This window comes from Pygocentrus nattereri, chromosome 19 (assembly GCF_015220715.1).
Source record: "Pygocentrus nattereri isolate fPygNat1 chromosome 19, fPygNat1.pri, whole genome shotgun sequence".
NCBI classification, from domain to species: Eukaryota; Metazoa; Chordata; class Actinopteri; order Characiformes; family Serrasalmidae; genus Pygocentrus; species Pygocentrus nattereri.
The window spans coordinates 801,599-822,345 of record NC_051229.1 but is presented as its reverse complement, the minus strand read 5'-3'; the positions used below and the strand labels follow the sequence as shown (position 1 = coordinate 822,345).

At 43.6% G+C, this 20,747-nt stretch overlaps 1 protein-coding gene across 1 annotated transcript in view; it reads left to right on the top strand.

Annotated features, from left to right (window-relative positions):
- Positions 1 to 431: 431 nt before the first annotated feature.
- olfm3b (olfactomedin 3b) overlaps positions 432 to 20,747 on the top strand; it is a 34,632-nt gene continuing 14,316 nt past the window's right edge. The window contains exons 1-2 of the mRNA XM_037547687.1: positions 432 to 654; positions 20,336 to 20,479. Of these exons, the coding sequence (XP_037403584.1) occupies positions 592 to 654; positions 20,336 to 20,479 (207 nt within the window). The 5' untranslated portion in view covers positions 432 to 591. The remainder of the gene's footprint in view (positions 655 to 20,335; positions 20,480 to 20,747) is intronic.

The following is a 20,747-nucleotide window of genomic DNA, read 5'->3' as shown; positions in this document are numbered from 1 at the left end:
TAATGTAAGTCAATGGAACCAGACGTCTTTCCAAGTCATTTTGGGCCGTTTCTTTAGGTCCATTCACCATGAAATTAACACACAATGTCAAGAACAGGTTTCCTTCCCGACAGCAGTGAGTTGGATAGTAGCAGTGCAGATCTTTGTTTATAGAGGCAAATCATTGCATGTGAAGATCTTTTCAAGCCCCTTGCTCCTTGTTTTGTTTGCTGATCTGTGTTGGTTTGGAGCCAAACTACAGATATAAGCCCTTCCTGAGACACCGGACAAATCTAAACATTTTTAAGCAATTATCTGCTAATATCAATCTGATTCTGAGCTCGTCATGTATTGTTAATAGATTACAGAGGCAGGTTTCAGCATCTGTGCTCTGACATGCTCAGCTCCATTAACTACTGCAGTCTGTAGTGTGTGATGCTGTTAGCTTCGTCAGTGCTGCTGGAAACTTTCCCGCTGCACTGCTGGCGGAGCTGCGACGCCGGTGAGGCTGCCCTGAGTGCGCGTGTTCGTGTGTATGTGTGTGTGCTCGGAGCAGGCGGACAGGAGGAGAGGAGGAGATGTTGCAGTGAATGAGGGGGTTTATAGCTGAGGATGCTGCCGCTGTCCGTGGTGCTGAAACTGCTGCTGCTGATCTGCATCCAGCGACCTTCTGCCGTGAGTACATCACCAAACACGCATTAAAGCGCACGCTGGACACACCAAACACACGGTCACGCTTGCTGTTCTAGATCAGAGGCAGAGAAACGCAGGCAGTTCTGAGTCGTTTACAAAGCTGTGGAGTGATTCAGTTGAGCTGCATCATAATATCCAACTTATTCCGCTGTTTGAGGTTGTTGATGCTGTCCTGGAGGAACGTGAGCACAGGGTTAAAGGCAGACTGGGACTGTTTAGCACAGGTATTTGCAGCCTTCATGTGTTTTACTGCATGTAGCCCAAAACAGAGTGACATGCCACCAGCAGAGGTGGGCGATAATGCAAAAACAGAATACTGCAATACTATTTTCACTATAGCCAACATGTCCCAGTGTTTCTGGGACATCTGATCAGGAACAGAGAGAAAAGTGGTCCATTTTAAAAATACAGGGTGTCCCAGTCAACTGAGATCATCTGAGGTGTGAGTATCTGAGTAACTGCACGTCCGAGGCAAACGACACGAAATGGGCTTCGTGTTCAACAACACAAGGTTTACTTATCAAAATTCGAACAAGGAATTCCGAGGGAGGGATGTAGGTTTTATAACCGATTTCACAGCTTCACAAAGGTTCCGTATGCGCACCGCCGGTGACGCGACACACGTCCAGTCGTAGTCCAGCTCCTGACAAACTCACTCGCATGACTTTTTTGTGCCGTGTCCAAATCTGCTGTCCAGTTGGTGCATTTTTATTGAATTTCCTGGAAAATGCGCTTCTCACTTCTGTTTGACCGCATTCGAGCGTTTTCTAACTCACAACATGCCTTTTCATTTCTAATGACCGCCGTTCTTCAACCTGAAGAACAATTCAGAATTAAACTTCGTTTGTTTTTACGCATTTTGTTGAAATTTGAGGTCGTTTGAGGGAGAATTGGCTACGATGTTAGGACTAAGAAATCATGTCAATTATTTGGGACACCCAAAAAAAAAAGATATATATATATGTGTGTGTAAAAAAAAGCCACTAAATCCAGTCAAACGGGACTCATTGATCATTAGTGCTGTACATGCAGTGCGGTTTTATATGGAATTTGATGCCCAATGAAACATTGAGGTGGATCACCTAAATCTGCTCATCTAAGTTGATGCATGTCATTTAAAGTCACTGGCAAAGCTGTTCAGCATATGTGTGTGTGTGAGTGTGTGTGTGTGTGTATATGTATATATGTAATAAACCACCTCGTGACCCTGAGGGAGAAGCAGCTTAGAACATGCGTGTGTATAATAAACCATGATTAAAACAAAAAAGTGTATATTAACTGTAATTTTAGTAAAAAAATCAAGAGAATTGTTCTATATAGAACCCTGAACACTCGCAGAACCCTTTGTGCGATTGAAGGGTTCTCCGTATCATGTATCTTCTTTGTATTGATGCAAAATATGCACAAATGTGCTTTAGGTGGTTCTAGGTAGACACTTTGGTTCTATACCACTCAAAAGGGTTCTTCTGTTGTTACAAGCTTGACACAGTAATAATAGAGGAACCCTTTTGGGTGCTATTTAGAACCATTTTCAAAAAGAAATGTGTACAGAACCATCTAAAGCACATTCTCCATCAGTCTGAAGAACATTTTAAATAACAAAGAACCTGTTAATCATGCAAAGTCTTCTTTGAGTGTTCGTGGTTCTATGTAGAACCATTTATTTGAATGTTGACTTATTTATTTCTTGGCCATTTTTCTGTGTTTTCTATTCAGTGCTTTGTCCAGTTCCCTCTGGCTTCTCTCTGTAGTGAAATGTAGCACCATCCGAACACAGTGTCACTGACCACTGACTGCTAACTCTGTTACATCAGCTAACAGATGCCTGTGCTGGCTAACATTGCTGTGAGTAATCTAAGGAGAAGGAGGACCACCCATCCCACCCAGAGAGAGAGAGAGAGAGAGAGAGAGAGAGAGAGAGAACAGTTACGATCTCTATATCAGCTCCTCCCTTCATCTCATCATTAACTCCAGTTAAACATCCTGACTGGACTAAACCTCCTAAATCCTGTCCTAACTTCAGGATGAACCCCAGCAGGGTCCTGACTTCTGTTTAAGGCCCGTTTCTCTGGTTCTGAGGCGGCTGAGTCAGGCAGCGTAGTTCACTACCAGCATAATGAGCTCCATTTATTCCTACTGTAAAACGCGGCTTTCACTGGGAGATGATTTTCTCTTCTAACTCTGCGTTTTAAACATCTCAGACGCTGCCGACTCGAACTCCACCGCCCCTCTGACCACCTTCCTGTGTTAATGTAGATGATGGAGTATTACAGTGATGGTGGTGAATAATGAGGAGGCGGAGCTGAACGTGTGACTGTTTATTAGGAGGAGGAACGTTAGCGCGCTCAGCTAAAGCGTTTGGGAAATGGAGACTGAAACTGGGAGCGGCGACACTCTGATAAACAGCAGGGGGCGCTCTGATAAACAGCAGGGGGAGCTCTGATATACAGCAGGGGGCGCTCTGATAAACAGCAGGGGGAGCTCTGATAAACAGCAGGGGGCGCTCTGATAAACAGCAGGGGGAGCTCTGATATACAGCAGGGGGCGCTCTGATAAACAGCAGGGGGGACTCTGATAAACAGCAGGGGGCGCTCTGATAAACAGCAGGGGGCGCTCTGATAAACAGCAGGGGGAGCTCTGATAAACAGCAGGGGGCGCTCTGATAAACATCAGGGGCGACTCTGATAAACAGCAGGGGACGACTCTGATAAACAGCAGGGGGCGACTCTGATAAACAGCAGGGGGCGACTCTGATAAACAGCAGGGGGCGCTCTGATAAACAGCAGGGGGCGACTCTGATAAACAGCAGGGGGAGCTCTGATAAACAGTAGGGGGCGACTCTGATAAACAGCAGGGGGCGCTCTGATAAACAGCAGGGGGAGCTCTGATAAACAGCAGGGGGCGCTCTGATAAACAGCAGGGGGTGCTCTGATAAACAGCAGGGGGCGCTCTGATAAACAGCAGGGGGAGCTCTGATAAACAGCAGGGGTAACTCTGATAAACAGCAGGGGGAGCTCTGATAAACAGCAGGGGGCGCTCTGATAAACAGCAGGGGGAGCTCTGATATACAGCAGGGGGCGCTCTGATAAACAGCAGGGGGGACTCTGATAAACAGCAGGGGGCGCTCTGATAAACAGCAGGGGGCGCTCTGATAAACAGCAGGGGGAGCTCTGATAAACAGCAGGGGGCGCTCTGATAAACATCAGGGGCGACTCTGATAAACAGCAGGGGACGACTCTGATAAACAGCAGGGGGCGACTCTGATAAACAGCAGGGGGCGACTCTGATAAACAGCAGGGGGCGCTCTGATAAACAGCAGGGGGCGACTCTGATAAACAGCAGGGGGAGCTCTGATAAACAGTAGGGGGCGACTCTGATAAACAGCAGGGGGCGCTCTGATAAACAGCAGGGGGAGCTCTGATAAACAGCAGGGGGCGCTCTGATAAACAGCAGGGGGTGCTCTGATAAACAGCAGGGGGCGCTCTGATAAACAGCAGGGGGAGCTCTGATAAACAGCAGGGGTAACTCTGATAAACAGCAGGGGGAGCTCTGATAAACAGCAGGGGGCGCTCTGATAAACAGCAGGGGGCGCTCTGATAAACAGCAGGGGGAGCTCTGATAAACAGCAGGGGGCAACTCTGATAAACAGCAGGGGGCGCTCTGATAAACAGCAGGGGGAGCTCTGATAAACAGCAGGGGGCGCTCTGATAAACAGCAGGGGGAGCTCTGATAAACAGCAGGGGGAGCTCTGATAAACAGCAGGGGGCGCTCTAATAAACAGCAGGGGGAGCTCTGATAAACAGCAGGGGGCGACTCTGATAAACAGCAGGGGGCGCTGTAATAAACAGCAGGGGGCGCTGTAATAAACAGCAGGGGGAGCTCTAATAAACAGCAGGGGGCGCTGTAATAAACAGCAGGGGGAGCTCTGATAAACAGCAGGGGGAGCTCTGATAAACAGCAGGGGACGCTCTGATAAACAGCAGGGGGAGCTCTGATAAACAGCAGGGGGAGCTCTGATAAACAGCAGGGGGCGCTCTAATAAACAGCAGGGGGAGCTCTGATAAACAGCAGGGGGAGCTCTGATAAACAGCAGGGGGCGCTCTGATAAACAGCAGGGGGAGCTCTGATAAACAGCAGGGGGCGCTCTGATAAACAGCAGGGGGCGCTGTAATAAACAGCAGGGGGCGCTGTAATAAACAGCAGGGGGAGCTCTGATAAACAGCAGGGGGAGCTCTGATAAACAGCAGGGGGCGCTCTGATAAACAGCAGGGGGAGCTCTGATAAACAGCAGGGGCGCTCTAATAAACAGCAGGGGGAGCTCTGATAAACAGCAGGGGGAGCTCTGATAAACAGCAGGGGGAGCTCTGATAAACAGCAGAGGGCGCTGTGATAAACAGCAGGGGGCGCTCTGATAAGCAGCAGGGGGCGCTGTAATAAACAGCAGGGGGAGTTCTGATAAACAGCAGGGGGAGCTCTGATAAACAGCAGGGGGCGCTCTGATAAACAGCAGGGGCAGCTCTGATAAACAGCAGGGGGCGCTCTGATAAACAGCAGGGGGAGCTCTGATAAACAGCAGGGGGCGCTCTGATAAACAGCAGGGGGAGCTCTGATAAACAGCAGGGGGCGACTCTGATAAACAGCAGGGGGCGACTCTGATAAACAGCAGGGGGCAACTCTGATAAACAGCAGGGGGAGCTCTGATAAACAGCAGGGGGAGCTCTGATAAACAGCAGGGGGCGCTCTGATAAACAGCAGGGGGCGACTCTGATAAACAGCAGGGGGCGACTCTGATAAACAGCAGGGGGCGTTCTGATAAACAGCAGGGGGCGCTCTGATAAACAGCAGGGGGCGCTCTCTCAGCATTCACTACTCACAGTTTATCACACTTTAGTTCAGTTTGACATTTTTTACATCAGTAACAGCAGCTCCCCCCGGTTACGGATGGCTGTGGCATCACCAGGGAATAAACTTGCTGTCTCTTGGAACTTTAGCTCTGTTTACATACAGCATCAAACTCTTATTGAAAAGTAATGATGTGGGCTGTTTAATATAACATGCACAGTGTGGCCTCAGGCGTCCGCCGGTTTAGACGGTCTAATCACGTCTGCAGAGACTTCTTTAATCAATAAATCATGGCGATCAGTGAAAGGAGCCATTATCTGATGTAATGCGGCTGTGGGCTGTGTTTGCGTTTCATATTTCATGGCGGTGTGCAGGAGGTTTATAACAGTTGTTTTGGTGAATATTTCACTCCACATGACTCATGGCCACTGCCAACTTGCATCAGCTTGTGTTGGTGGACGTTAGTCACAGTGCCAGCGCTCTGGCTGTGAGGAGAAACGCTGGACGTGTAGGAGTTTAACTAATGCTGCCATACTGACCATTTATCCACACTGTGAACTGTTAAAGGGCCCGTATCACAGAAAAGCCCTCACTGTTCTGAAATAAGAGTTTGATTCGGTCCACCCTTATAAACAAGGGTCCTTATAAACAAGGGTCCTTATAAACAAGGGTTCTTATAAACAAGGGTCCTTATAAACAAGGGTCCTTATAAACAAGGGTTCTTATAAACGAGGGTTCTTATGAGCGAGATTTAGGGTTAGGGTTAGGGTTAATGTTCACCACCGTTAATGTTCACCACCGTTAATGTTCACCACCGTTAATGTTCACCACTGTTAATGTGCACCACTGTTAATGTTCACCACTGTTAATGTTCACCACTGTTAATGTGCACCACCGTTAATGTGCACCACCGTTAATGTTCACCACCGTTAATGTTCACCACTGTTAATGTTCACCACTGTTAATGTACACCACTGTTAATGTTCACCACTGTTAATGTGCACCACTGTTAATGTTCACCACCGTTAATGTTCACCACTGTTAATGTTCACCACTGTTAATGTTCACCACTGTTAATGTGCACCACCGTTAATGTTCACCACCGTTAATGTTCACCACTGTTAATGTTCACCACTGTTAATGTACACCACTGATAATGTTCACCACTGTTAATGTTCACCACTGTTAATGTACACCACTGATAATGTTCACCACTGTTAATGTTCACCACCGTTAATGTGCACCACCGTTAATGTTCACCACTGTTAATGTTCACCACCGTTAATGTTCACCACTGTTAATGTTCACCACTGTTAATGTTCACCACTGTTAATGTACACCACTGATAATGTTCACCACTGTTAATGTTCACCACTGTTAATGTTCACCACTGTTAATGTGCACCACCGTTAATGTTCACCACTGTTAATGTGCACCACTGTTAATGTTCACCACTGTTAATGTTCACCACTGTTAATGTACACCACTGATAATGTTCACCACTGTTAATGTTCACCACTGTTAATGTTCACCACTGTTAATGTACACCACTGATAATGTTCACCACCGTTAATGTTCACCACCGTTAGCCTGGCACTGACTTAACACTGCATATCCAATAGAACGCCAGCAGAAACCAGCATTACTGTACTGTAGTGTTGTGTAGTGTTGCAGAGTGAAGGGTTCTAGTGCTCGATGTTAGAACCACTGAGGGAACAAATTACAAAGCCAGCGCTCGACTGTCTCGCCCCTCCCTCTCCAGGCCTTCACTCCACAGCGACTCCATGCTCAGTGTGATGTCAGAGGAGGATCAGGGGAGGGGCTGATGGGTGCTCGGTTTGTTGTGATGTAATGTAGTGTAGCATTTAAAGTGGGGCGCTGGGTAAGAGAAGCTCACTGTAGCAGTGATTCTAGGCTGGACGGCCGGTTTGGAGCATCTGAATATTCAGGACTGAAGCTCTGAAGATGATGCAGCTCTAACAGCTCCAGCGCTGAGGAATAAACACTGGAGATCTCAGTGAATAAACTTTATATTAGTCTTTAAACTCTCCAAGCTGGGACTGAGGTCTATGGGACAGACAGTATAACATGTTATTAACACTACTTATAATGCATTATACTAACAATTCCTAAAGTATAATAAACATGGCTATAAAGTGTAATTCAGTTTAAATCATTTTTATGAATATGTATATTTATATGAATGCATTATAACATGTTATAAATGTGTTTATAGATGCTTACAAACGTGACATTCATATAAAGTCGTACCGCTGCTGCAACCAACCCGGACCTCTCCAGGCCCCACAGTCGCGTAGCTGCTGTTGTGAAGTTGAAACCACTTTACAAAATCCCGTCCAGCCTAAAGAGAGTCAGGCACGTACAGCTTGGTGTTCGGCTGAGTGAGGACAGGAGATGAAACAGATTTGAGAGTAAAACTAAACTCCAGCTGCTCTTTCGACACTTGACGAGACTCTACTTACTTGGGCTGTACTGGATTCGGACGTGTCCTCATGAATGAGACGCATTACATCTGTAGAGTCCGTGTCTGTGGGTAAACGCCCTACTGGCAGTGACTGTGCTGATCTTGTATATGTTGTTGATGTGAAACTGATGGGCACATAAGAATCCAGTGAATTTAAATCTCTTTTATTCAGCATCGATCCACAGTTGACAAAGCTGGTGAAGCAGCACCGAGAGGCCGAGAGGCTCAGATGTCTTACAGCCGAAATCGCCGCAGGCCATGTGTCAGAAAACCGTCAGTCAGCGTGTCAGAGTGACTCCAGCTTTTTCCCCTCCGTTCTTTTAAAGGCAGTCCCCTGGAGGCAGCCTTTCATTTCCCTCTGAAAAAGAATGAAAATGGATGAGAAAGAATACAGACCCCTTTCATTCCCCCCTTTTAAAACACAAAGGGTGCACTGGGTTTTCCGAGTCCCAGATTATATCAGCTCAGTTCATGCTCTGATTGTTTCACGTCTTTCTCTCTGTAACCCGAACAGACAAACAGTCTAAACAGCAATAAATTTGACCTGTGGCTTAACGCTGGAGCGCTGGAGCTCTGAGGCTAATGTAGCTAAACAGTAATGCAGTCTCTACACCAATTCACCAGTTTGCCTGCCTGAATCATCAGATACGCTGAGTGGGTTTACATGCACTTAATAATCTGATAACTGCAGTAAATCTGACTGGGTCAGTAACTGGTTCAGTGGGTTTACATGCACTTAATAATCTGATAACTGCAGTAAATCTGACTGGGTCAGTAACTGGTTCAGTGGGTTTACATGCACTTAATAATCTGATAACTGCAGTAAATCAGACTGGGTCAGTAACTGGTTCAGTAATCAGACAGTGGGGAAACTCCGGGTTTACGTGACTCAGACAGTAATCAGATTTCTGCTTTATAACCAGCCGATAAACTCACAGAACCAGCCGATAAACTCACAGAACCAGCCGAAAACTCACAGAACCAGCCAATAAACTCGCAGAACCAGCCAATAAACTCGCAGAACCAGCCAATAAACTCACAGAACCAGCCGATAAACTCGCAGAACCAGCCGATAAACTCACAGAACCAGCCAATAAACTCACAGAACCAGCCGATAAACTCGCAGAACCAGCCGAAAAATTTGCAGAACCAGCCGATAAACTCGCAGAACCAGCCAATAAACTCGCAGAACCAGCCGATAAACTCGCAGAACCAGCCAATAAACTCACAGAACCAGCCAATAAACTTACATCCAATAAACTCACAGAACCAGCCAATAAACTCGCAGAACCAGCCAATAAACTTACATCCAATAAACTCACAGAACCAGCCGATAAACTCGCAGAACCAGCCGATAAACTCGCAGAACCAGCCGATAAACTTACAGACCCAGCCGATAAACTCGCAGAACCAGCCAATAAACTCGCAGAACCAGCCAATAAACTTACATCCAATAAACTCACAGAACCAGCCAATAAACTCACAGAACCACCCAATAAACTTACATCCAATAAACTCACAGAACCAGCCAATAAACTCACAGAACCAGCCAATAAACTCGCAGAACCAGCCAATAAACTCGCAGAACCAGCCAATAAACTCACAGAACCAGCCAATAAACTCGCAGAACCAGCCAATAAACTCACAGAACCAGCCAATAAACTCACAGAACCAGCCGATAAACTCGCAGAACCAGCCGATAAACTCACAGAACCAGCCAATAAACTCACAGAACCAGCCGATAAACTCGCAGAACCAGCCGAAAAATTTGCAGAACCAGCCGATAAACTCGCAGAACCAGCCAATAAACTCGCAGAACCAGCCGATAAACTCGCAGAACCAGCCAATAAACTCACAGAACCAGCCTATAAACTCACAGAACCAGCCAATAAACTTACATCCAATAAACTCACAGAACCAGCCGATAAACTCGCAGAACCAGCCAATAAACTCACAGAACCAGCCAATAAACTTGCAGAACAAGCCAATAAACTCGCAGAACCAGCCAATAAACTCGCAGAACCAGCCAATAAACTCACAGAACCAGCCAATAAACTTGCAGAACCAGCCAATAAACTCACAGAACCAGCCAATAAACTCGCAGAACCAGCCAATAAACTCGCAGAACCAGCCAATAAACTCACAGAACCAGCCAATAAACTCGCAGAAAACGTGATGTAAAACTCAAACTTCATGCTGCAGCTTTTTTAAATCATTGAGCCACTTTACCTGAAAATACGAGCAAACATCATTTAGAAGACAAAGAATATTGAAGTCCTTCATTTCGTCAAGCATGTAGTTGTTTTCAGCTTCGCTGTTCTGCTGCGTCTTGTGTCGACGCTGCGGCTCATTTCTGAATCCGCTGTCTGTTCACGCTCATGCTCAGACTGAGAAAGTAAGAGTTCACAGCACTGAGAAATCTTAAATAAACTTGATCTGATTTCCAGACCTTAAACCGATCTAAGACATCAGAGTGTGCTGTTTGCACGGCCTCTTGAATAATCAGATAAGTGCAGAAACCTAGATTATAATCAGATTATTGAGTGCATGTAAAGACACTCAGTGTCTAGACTGTGCGGAGGTGCTTAGTCTCTCTAATAGACTCGATTATGTGGTTTCTGACACTCGATGACTCGCTGTTCTCTATAAACATGGACTGAAGAGTGTTAGCATGGGTTAAACAGGTAACAGCCATAGTAAAGCCTGAATTTTGTCTGTGCAATAGAGACTTTTGAACGCTTTAATGGCTGGTCAGGAGTGGATGATTCCAAGAGTGTGTGTTTGTTCTCGCTCTAGGAGAAGGGTTTAGTATGATATGAAGCAGATGCAGTAAATCCAGCTGTTTGGATACACGTGCGTCTTCAGAACCTTCAGTTAGGGAACATGATTGTACCACTTCTATATGCAGCTATATTCTCAGCGTGTGTTGACTCTGTTCACCCTGTCTTGTCTTCAGGGTTTTAGCTGTAAAATATTAGAAAAGGTACTTTTCCCTGGAGAAAAACATTTTAAGTTGTATGATTGGACCTTAAAAGCAGAGTTGTGCCTTTGAGGGCACATCTGTATGAGTCCGTCATTGGTTTAGTTAGCACAGAACCACAGAACAGGTTCGATTCTGACTAACTAAAGCTTTACTGATGCTTTACCTCTCCCAGTTAACTTAACAGCCCAGTGCAGGCTTGACTCGACTAACTGGGGCTTTGATATCGTAAATAAAAACAATAAAATCTTACAACAGTAACTGGAGTTACAGAAACGGAACCTGTCCTGTACTGACCAGTGTGGAACGGCACAGTACGGCCCTGAGAACCACTTGGCTCCACAGTGGAAAAGAGGCCTCTGTTCTATCCCATAATGAGCTACCAGTAATTACAAAATCCAGGGCCAGAAACTGGACACAGGATCCAGAGCTGAAGACCTCTGCTCCACATCCTCCTGCAAATGTCCATGAGAAATCTCAAAACGATACATCCCAGAAAGCTGTTGGAGGTAAAAACCACATGAACACGTAGAGAATGTTGATTTTCAACGTTTGGATTGAGAAGAAATCAATTTCTCTGGCTCTGGCAGGCGCGCCGTGTTATGAGAAGCTCTCGCCCCCAGACGCCAGCAGCCCATTGGAAATGCAGGACTGGAAGCTGTAAGATGATGATTTATAATCAGGCTGCGTTTAAAAAGCAGTGGGTTTGGATTTATTAGACAGAAAGAGCATTTCCTCAAAATGCCGAGGAATACTGCCAGATTCCCAATTCACCCCTTTAAACGGCTCATATCTGGAAACGTCCACAGACATCACTCAGTTTCATTTTCAGCTGTATTTTTATTCTGCTTTCTACAAGTGACGTTCTCCCACAGCAGCTTGATCAAGAACGCAGGTGCAGCCCCTTAATGAGCGTCTCAAGGGGGCTATATTAAAATGTGCTCCCTAAGACAAGGTGGGGGGTGACTCAGTCAGGTGACCTCCTGCTTTGTTGGAGTAAAAACCTGAAGCCACACCAGCACTTTGTGGGTAGGATTGGACACCCCTGCCCTAAGACCATAAGGAAGAACCACTGAGAGGAAGCAAGACTCAAAAGAAGAACACACTAAGATTATGGGGAAGAACCACCTAGAAGAACCATGATTCAAAAGAATAACATCATCCTCCTAAGAAGATGAGGAAGAACCACTGAGAGGAACCAGAACTTAAAAGAAGAACACCATCCCCCTAAGAAGATGAGGAAGAACCACTGAGAGGAACCAGAACTTAAAAGAAGAACACCATCCCCCTAAGAAGATGAGGAAGAACCACTGAGAGGAACCAGAATTTAAAAGAAGAAAACCATCCCCCTAAGAAGATGAGAAAGAACCATTGAGAGGAACCAGAACTCAAAAGAACGCCCTTAGATTATGGGGAATAACCACTGAGAAGAACTAAGACTCAAAAAAAGAAGTCCAAGGCTATGAGGAAGAACCACAGAAAGGAACCAAGGCTCAAAGAAGAACACCTTAAGATTATGAGGAAGAACCACTGGGAGGACCTGAGACTGAAAATGAGAACCTCCTTAAAAGCACACTGTTAAATAAAAACAGACACATTTATTTCTAACATAAGTGGATAAATTCTTGAATTCAGACTGAATTGAAATTCCTGAAAAACTCCGGACAGTTCGTAGTGAGTGTGTGATGATTTAGTCATGGTATTAGCATCAGGCCAACTGGCGGGTATAATCCTCCAGAAGTTGTCGGCTATATTAAAACTAAAGATGCAAAATTCTGACATGAAGCACGTTTCGGCTGCTCGGCTTGGTTTGAGGCAAGAGGAGGGAAAACGGGGGGATTTGATGTTGGGCAGCTCCAGTCATTTCCACAGAAGCTCTTTCTTCTGAACATTAATCTCAGAAAATCTGAGCCTCATTTAAAAAGCCTTTTCTTGTGGAATTGGAATTGTGGAAGGCTACAATAACAGCAGCACTTTTATTCTGCAGATGAACAGATTTAGTTGATTCAAAACTTGTTCATATTCAAGCCGGAGTTTCAAGACAGAGAGAGAGAGAAGAGTCATCAGTGGAAACAGAGTCTGGAAAGGCCTTAATCAGTATTACTTTTATATCAGATTGGAGTGAAGACTGACGAGCAGCGCTGAGGAACACGTCCCCTCAGGATGATGGAAATTTGAAGTACACTAAAGTCACAATTTAAATGATAAAGAAAAGCTGTGTTGAATAATACATTTTTCAGTAATTCTGTGTATTATTATTATAATTTCCAGGAAACTAAAGGTCTTTAACCACAGAACTTTTAACCGCAGGACATTTAAGGACAGGACTTTTAACCACAGGACATTTAAGGACAGGACTTTTAACCACAGGACATTTAAGGACAGGACTTTTAACCACAGGACATTTAAGGACAGGTCTTTTAACTGCAGAACTTTTAACCGCAGGACATTTAAGGACAGGACATTTAAGCACAGGACATTTAAGCACAGGACATTTAAGCACAGGACTTTTAACCACAGGACATTTAAGGACAGGTCTTTTAACTGCAGAACTTTTAACCGCAGGACATTTAAGGACAGGACTTTTAACCACAGGACATTTAAGGACAGGTCTTTTAACTGCAGAACTTTTAACCGCAGGACGTTTAAGGACAGGACTTTTAACCGCAGGACATTTAAGGACAGGACTTTTAACCGCAGGACATTTAAGGACAGGACTTTTAAGCACAGGACATTTAAGCACAGGACTTTTAACTGCAGGACATTTAGGGACAGGTCTTTTAACTGCAGAACTTTTAACCACAGGACATTTAAGGACAGGTCTTTTAACTGCAGAACTTTTAAGGACAGGACTTTTAACCGCAGGACATTTAAGGACAGGACTTTTAAGCACAGGACATTTAAGCACAGGACTTTTAACCGCAGGCCATTTAAGGACAGGACATTTAAGCACAGGACTTTTAACCACAGGACATTTAAGGACAGGTCTTTTAACTGCAGAACTTTTAACCGCAGGACATTTAAGGACAGGACTTTTAACCACAGGACATTTAAGGACAGGTCTTTTAACTGCAGAACTTTTAAGGAAAGGACTTTTAACCGCAGGACATTTAAGGACAGGACTTTTAAGCACAGGACATTTAAGCACATGACTTTTAACCACAGGACATTTAAGGACAGGTCTTTTAACTGCAGAACTTTTAACCACAGGACATTTAAGGACAGGTATTTTAACTGCAGAACTTTTAACCGGAGGACATTTAAGGACAGGACTTTTAACCGCAGGACATTTAAGGACAGGACTTTTAAGCACAGGACATTTAAGCACAGGACTTTTAACCACAGGACATTTAAGGACAGGACATTTAAGGACAGGACATTTAACTGCAGGACTTTTAACCGCAGGACTTTTAACCGCAGGTACAGCACACACACTGCAAAACGGTATTTTCTCAAGTAAAAAGATCTAGTCTATTAATCTAATATTTCTCCTCTATTTAATCCATTTCCAAACATTATTTACTTGTTTTAGGTGATTATATTAACTTAAACTATTTCATTATAATGGCAGATAATTTTGCTTGTTTTAAGAAATGAACTTGAAACCAGCAAAATTACATGTTTCTCGTTAGACTGAATGAATAACCGACTCTAAATGTAGGTATTGTGATATAAACCGAGTCCGTTCTACAGTTTCTCATTAGACTGAATGAATAACCGACTCTAAATGTAGGTATTGTGATATAAACCGAGTCCGTTCTACAGTTTCTCATTAGGCTGAATGAATAACCGACTCTAAATGTAGGTATTGTGATATAAACCGAGTCCGTTCTACAGTTTCTCATTAGACTGAATGAATAACCGACTCTAAATGTAGGTATTGTGATATAAACCGAGTCCGTTCTACAGTTTCTCATTAGACTGAATGAATAACCGGCTCTAAATGTAGGTATTGTGATATAAACCGAGTCTGTTCTACAGTTTCTCATTAGACTGAATGAATAACCGACTCTAAATGTAGGTATTGTGATATAAACCGAGTCCGTTCTACAGTTTCTCATTAGGCTGAATGAATAACCGGCTCTAAATGTAGGTATTGTGATATAAACCGAGTCTGTTCTACAGTTTCTCATTAGACTGAATGAATAACCGACTCTAAATGTAGGTATTGTGATATAAACCGAGTCCGTTCTACAGTTTCTCATTAGACTGAATGAATAACCGACTCTAAATGTAGGTATTGTGATATAAACCGAGTCCGTTCTACAGTTTCTCATTAGACTGAATGAATAACCGACTCTAAATGTAGGTATTGTGATATAAACCGAGTCCGTTCTACAGTTTCTCATTATGCTGAATGAATAACCGACTCTAAATGTAGGTATTGTGATATAAACCGAGTCCGTTCTACAGTTTCTCATTAGGCTGAATGAATAACCGACTCTAAATGTAGGTATTGTGATATAAACCGAGTCCGTTCTACAGTTTCTCATTAGGCTGAATGAATAACCGGCTCTAAATGTAGGTATTGTGATATAAACCGAGTCCGTTCTACAGTTTCTCATTAGACTGAATGAATAACCGACTCTAAATGTAGGTATTGTGATACAAACCGAGTCCGTTCTACAGTTTCTCATTAGACTGAATGAATAACCGACTCTAAATGTAGGTATTGTGATATAAACCGAGTCCGTTCTACAGTTTCTCATTAGACTGAATGAATAACCGACTCTAAATGTAGGTATTGTGATATAAACCGAGTCCGTTCTACAGTTTCTCATTAGACTGAATGAATAACCAGCTCTAAATGTAGGTATTGTGATATAAACCGAGTCTGTTCTACAGTTTCTCATTAGACTGAATGAATAACCGACTCTAAATGTAGGTATTGTGATATAAACCGAGTCCGTTCTACAGTTTCTCATTAGGCTGAATGAATAACCGACTCTAAATGTAGGTATTGTGATATAAACCGAGTCCGTTCTACAGTTTCTCATTAGGCTGAATGAATAACCGACTCTAAATGTAGGTATTGTGATATAAACCGAGTCCGTTCTACAGTTTCTCATTAGGCTGAATGAATAACCGGCTCTAAATGTAGGTATTGTGATATAAACCGAGTCCGTTCTACAGTTTCTCATTAGACTGAATGAATAACCGACTCTAAATGTAGGTATTGTGATATAAACCGAGTCCGTTCTACAGTTTCTCATTATGCTGAATGAATAACCGACTCTAAATGTAGGTATTGTGATATAAACCGAGTCCGTTCTACAGTTTCTCATTAGACTGAATGAATAACCAGCTCTAAATGTAGGTATTGTGATATAAACCGAGTCCGTTCTACAGTTTCTCATTAGACTGAATGAATAACCGACTCTAAATGTAGGTATTGTGATATAAACCGAGTCCGTTCTACAGTTTCTCATTAGGCTGAATGAATAACCGACTCTAAATGTAGGTATTGTGATATAAACCGAGTCCGTTCTACAGTTTCTCATTAGGCTGAATGAATAACCGACTCTAAATGTAGGTATTGTGATATAAACCGAGTCCGTTCTACAGTTTCTCATTAGGCTGAATGAATAACCGGCTCTAAATGTAGGTATTGTGATATAAACCGAGTCCGTTCTACAGTTTCTCATTAGACTGAATGAATAACCGACTCTAAATGTAGGTATTGTGATACAAACCGAGTCCGTTCTACAGTTTCTCATTAGACTGAATGAATAACCGACTCTAAATGTAGGTATTGTGATATAAACCGAGTCCGTTCTACAGTTTCTCATTAGACTGAATGAATAACCGACTCTAAATGTAGGTATTGTGATATAAACCGAGTCCGTTCTACAGTTTCTCATTAGACTGAATGAATAACCAGCTCTAAATGTAGGTATTGTGATATAAACCGAGTCCGTTCTACAGTTTCTCATTAGGCTGAATGAATAACCGACTCTAAATGTAGGTATTGTGATATAAACCGAGTCCGTTCTACAGTTTCTCATTAGGCTGAATGAATAACCGGCTCTAAATGTAGGTATTGTGATATAAACCGAGTCCGTTCTACAGTTTCTCATTAGACTGAATGAATAACCGACTCTAAATGTAGGTATTGTGATATAAACCGAGTCCGTTCTACAGTTTCTCATTATGCTGAATGAATAACCGACTCTAAATGTAGGTATTGTGATATAAACCGAGTCCGTTCTACAGTTTCTCATTAGGCTGAATGAATAACCGACTCTAAATGTAGGTATTGTGATATAAACCGAGTCCGTTCTACAGTTTCTCATTAGGCTGAATGAATAACCGACTCTAAATGCAGGTATTGTGATATAAACCGAGTCCGTTCTACAGTTTCTCATTAGGCTGAATGAATAACCGACTCTAAATGTAGGTATTGTGATATAAACCGAGTCCGTTCTACAGTTTCTCATTAGGCTGAATGAATAACCGACTCTAAATGTAGGTATTGTGATATAAACCGAGTCCGTTCTACAGTTTCTCATTAGACTGAATGAATAACCAGCTCTAAATGTAGGTATTGTGATATAAACCGAGTCCGTTCTACAGTTTCTCATTAGACTGAATGAATAACCAGCTCTAAATGTAGGTATTGTGATATAAACCGAGTCCGTTCTACAGTTTCTCATTAGACTGAATGAATAACCAGCTCTAAATGTAGGTATTGTGGTACAAACCGAGTCCGTTCTACAGTTTCTCATTAGACTGAATGAATAACCGACTCTAAATGTAGGTATTGTGATATAAACCGAGTCCGTTCTACAGTTTCTCATTAGACTGAATGAATAACCGACTCTAAATGTAGGTATTGTGATATAAACCGAGTCTGTTCTACAGTTTCTCATTAGACTGAATGAATAACCGACTCTAAATGTAGGTATTGTGATATAAACCGAGTCCGTTCTACAGTTTCTCATTAGACTGAATGAATAACCGACTCTAAATGTAGGTATTGTGATATAAACCGAGTCTGTTCTACAGTTTCTCATTAGACTGAATGAATAACCGGCTCTAAATGTAGGTATTGTGATATAAACCGAGTCCGTTCTACAGTTTCTCATTAGGCTGAATGAATAACCGGCTCTAAATGTAGGTATTGTGATATAAACCGAGTCCGTTCTACAGTTTCTCATTAGGCTGAATGAATAACCGACTCTAAATGTAGGTATTGTGATATAAACCGAGTCCGTTCTACAGTTTCTCATTAGGCTGAATGAATAACCGGCTCTAAATGTAGGTATTGTGATATAAACCGAGTCCGTTCTACAGTTTCTCATTAGGCTGAATGAATAACCGACTCTAAATGTAGGTATTGTGATATAAACCGAGTCCGTTCTACAGTTTCTCATTAGACTGAATGAATAACCGACTCTAAATGTAGGTATTGTGATATAAACCGAGTCCGTTCTACAGTTTCTCATTAGGCTGAATGAATAACCGACTCTAAATGTAGGTATTGTGATATAAACCGAGTCCGTTCTACAGTTTCTCATTAGGCTGAATGAATAACTGGCTGAATGTGGTTTTATGTCCAACCTCTCATTGGATTATGGGCAGAGCCAGGAGATGCAGGAGACACCTATATCTCTTGAATTTTCCTGGCTCCCTGTTCCGTGTTGTGATTATTTTGATGTGAAGGAAAGTGTGTATTATTTGAGAGTGAGTATTCAGATGAGGAGAGTGCTCTGTAGAAGTGGGAAGATTTAAAGCAGGTCATTAAACTCGAGCATAAAATCCGTCTTTTTACTGGGGGGTCTCTCTTTAAAGCGCTGCATATTTACTGCTGGAGAAGAGGCTTGTGGGGAATAGAGAGAATAAATTGGTTTCTGTCACGGTAGCTGAGGAGTAAAGTTTAAGGAACTTCTGTGGCTTTGAATAATACGAAGGCTGTTGGCGGAGTTCAAAAAGACCGTGGTAATGACTCTCTCTCTGAATCCCCCTCAAAAATACACGAAAATTTGATCTGCATTTCCATCCTGGCATCTCTCCCACACACAGTCATTTCACGCAGCAGCTCAGAAAGCCTTCGAGTCCAATTTACACAGCCGTGTTATCGGGGGGGGGGCAGTGTCTGAGTTCAGTGTCTGAGGTGGGCTTTTTAATATTGCACTATATTGTGTTACCCTTAATGTGCATTTTGTACATATGTAAATGAGCTCTGTTCTTATTGGGTGATCTGTATAGTGCATCATTCAGAAAGCAGTCAGGCCTGAAACACTGCTCATACCTTCAGTGCGCATGGGTTTGGCTAAACCACTGGAGGTTGAATGGGTGGGGCTAAACTGCTGTAGGATGAATGGGTGGGGCTAAACTGCTGTAGGATGAATGGGTGGGGCTAAAGTGCTGTAGGCTGAATGGGTGGGGCTAAACTGCTGTAGGCTGAATGGGTGGGGCTAAACTGCTGTAGGCTGAATGGGTGTTGATAAATTGCTGTAGTATGAATGGGTGGGGCTAAAGTGCTGTAGGCTGAATGGGTGGGGCTAAACTGCTGTAGGCCGAATGGGTGAGGCTAAATTGCTGTAGGATGAATGGGTGGGGCTAAACTGCTGTAGGCTGAATGGGTGGGGCTAAACTGCTGTAGGCTGAATGGGTGGGGTTAAACTGCTGTAGGCTGAATGGTTGGGGCTAAACTGCTGTAGGCTGAATGGTTGGGGCTAAATTTCTGTAGAATAAATGGGTGGGGCTAAATTGCTGTAAGCCGAATGGGTGGGGCTAAATTTCTGCAGGATAAATGGGTGGGCCTAAATTGCTATAAGACGAATGGGTGGGGCTAAACTGCTGTAGCCTGAATGGATGGAGCTAAACTGCTGTAGGCTGAATGGGTGGAGCTAATCAGCAGAAGCCTGAATGGGTGGAGCTAAACAACAATAGGCCGAATGGCGTCACCAGCTCTGGTGAACTGCATGCCCAGGAGGGTTCTGTCAGTGCTAGATAATCATGGTGGTCACACTAAATATTGACCCTTTGAGCCCAATCTGGACACGTCCACTGTGAGGTGGACTCACTTGTGCTGCCAGCTGTTTAGACATTAATGTCTGTGTGTTGTTCTTTTCAGAGGACAGTAAATCTGCACTGCTATACAAGCTGCACACTGACCACTTTAACTTATATCAGAGTTTCAGTTCTACAGTGACGTCCCATCAGAAGATAGAATAAACTATCAGAAATGTGAGGGGTGCTCAGTTTAGTGAGGTACTGTAAGTATATATCACTCATCAGCTTTGGGCCAAAAAAACGTCTTCATGCCAAGAAGAGCTCCGAGCTGCTTTCTGATAAACTGAACCTGCGCAGGAGTTTTTCTGACCTGACCGGCGTGTTCTGTGTGTTTGTAGAGCGTCTGGCTGAAGGAGGGCTGGCAGGTGTACAGTTCAGCGCAGGATGCCGACGGCCGCTGCGTCTGCACCGTCGTCGCTCCAGAACAGAGCCTGTGCTCCAGAGATGCGAAGAGCAGGCAACTCCGACAGCTCCTGGAGAAGGTCTGTGTGTGACCGTCCTCAGTCTCAGACAGACAGACAGATTAGTCAGACAGACAGACAGACAGACAGACAGACAGACAGATCGATCCTGAAGGACGTTTAGCAGACAGTATGAGTCTCACAGCACAGTTATAATAATCAGGCTGATATAAAAACAATAGATACTAAAAAGTATCTACAGTCATAAATATAACTAGGAATATACACAGGTAACAGCATATAATGATAATACTGCCTGACACGTCATTATTTTGAGAAAATACGTCAT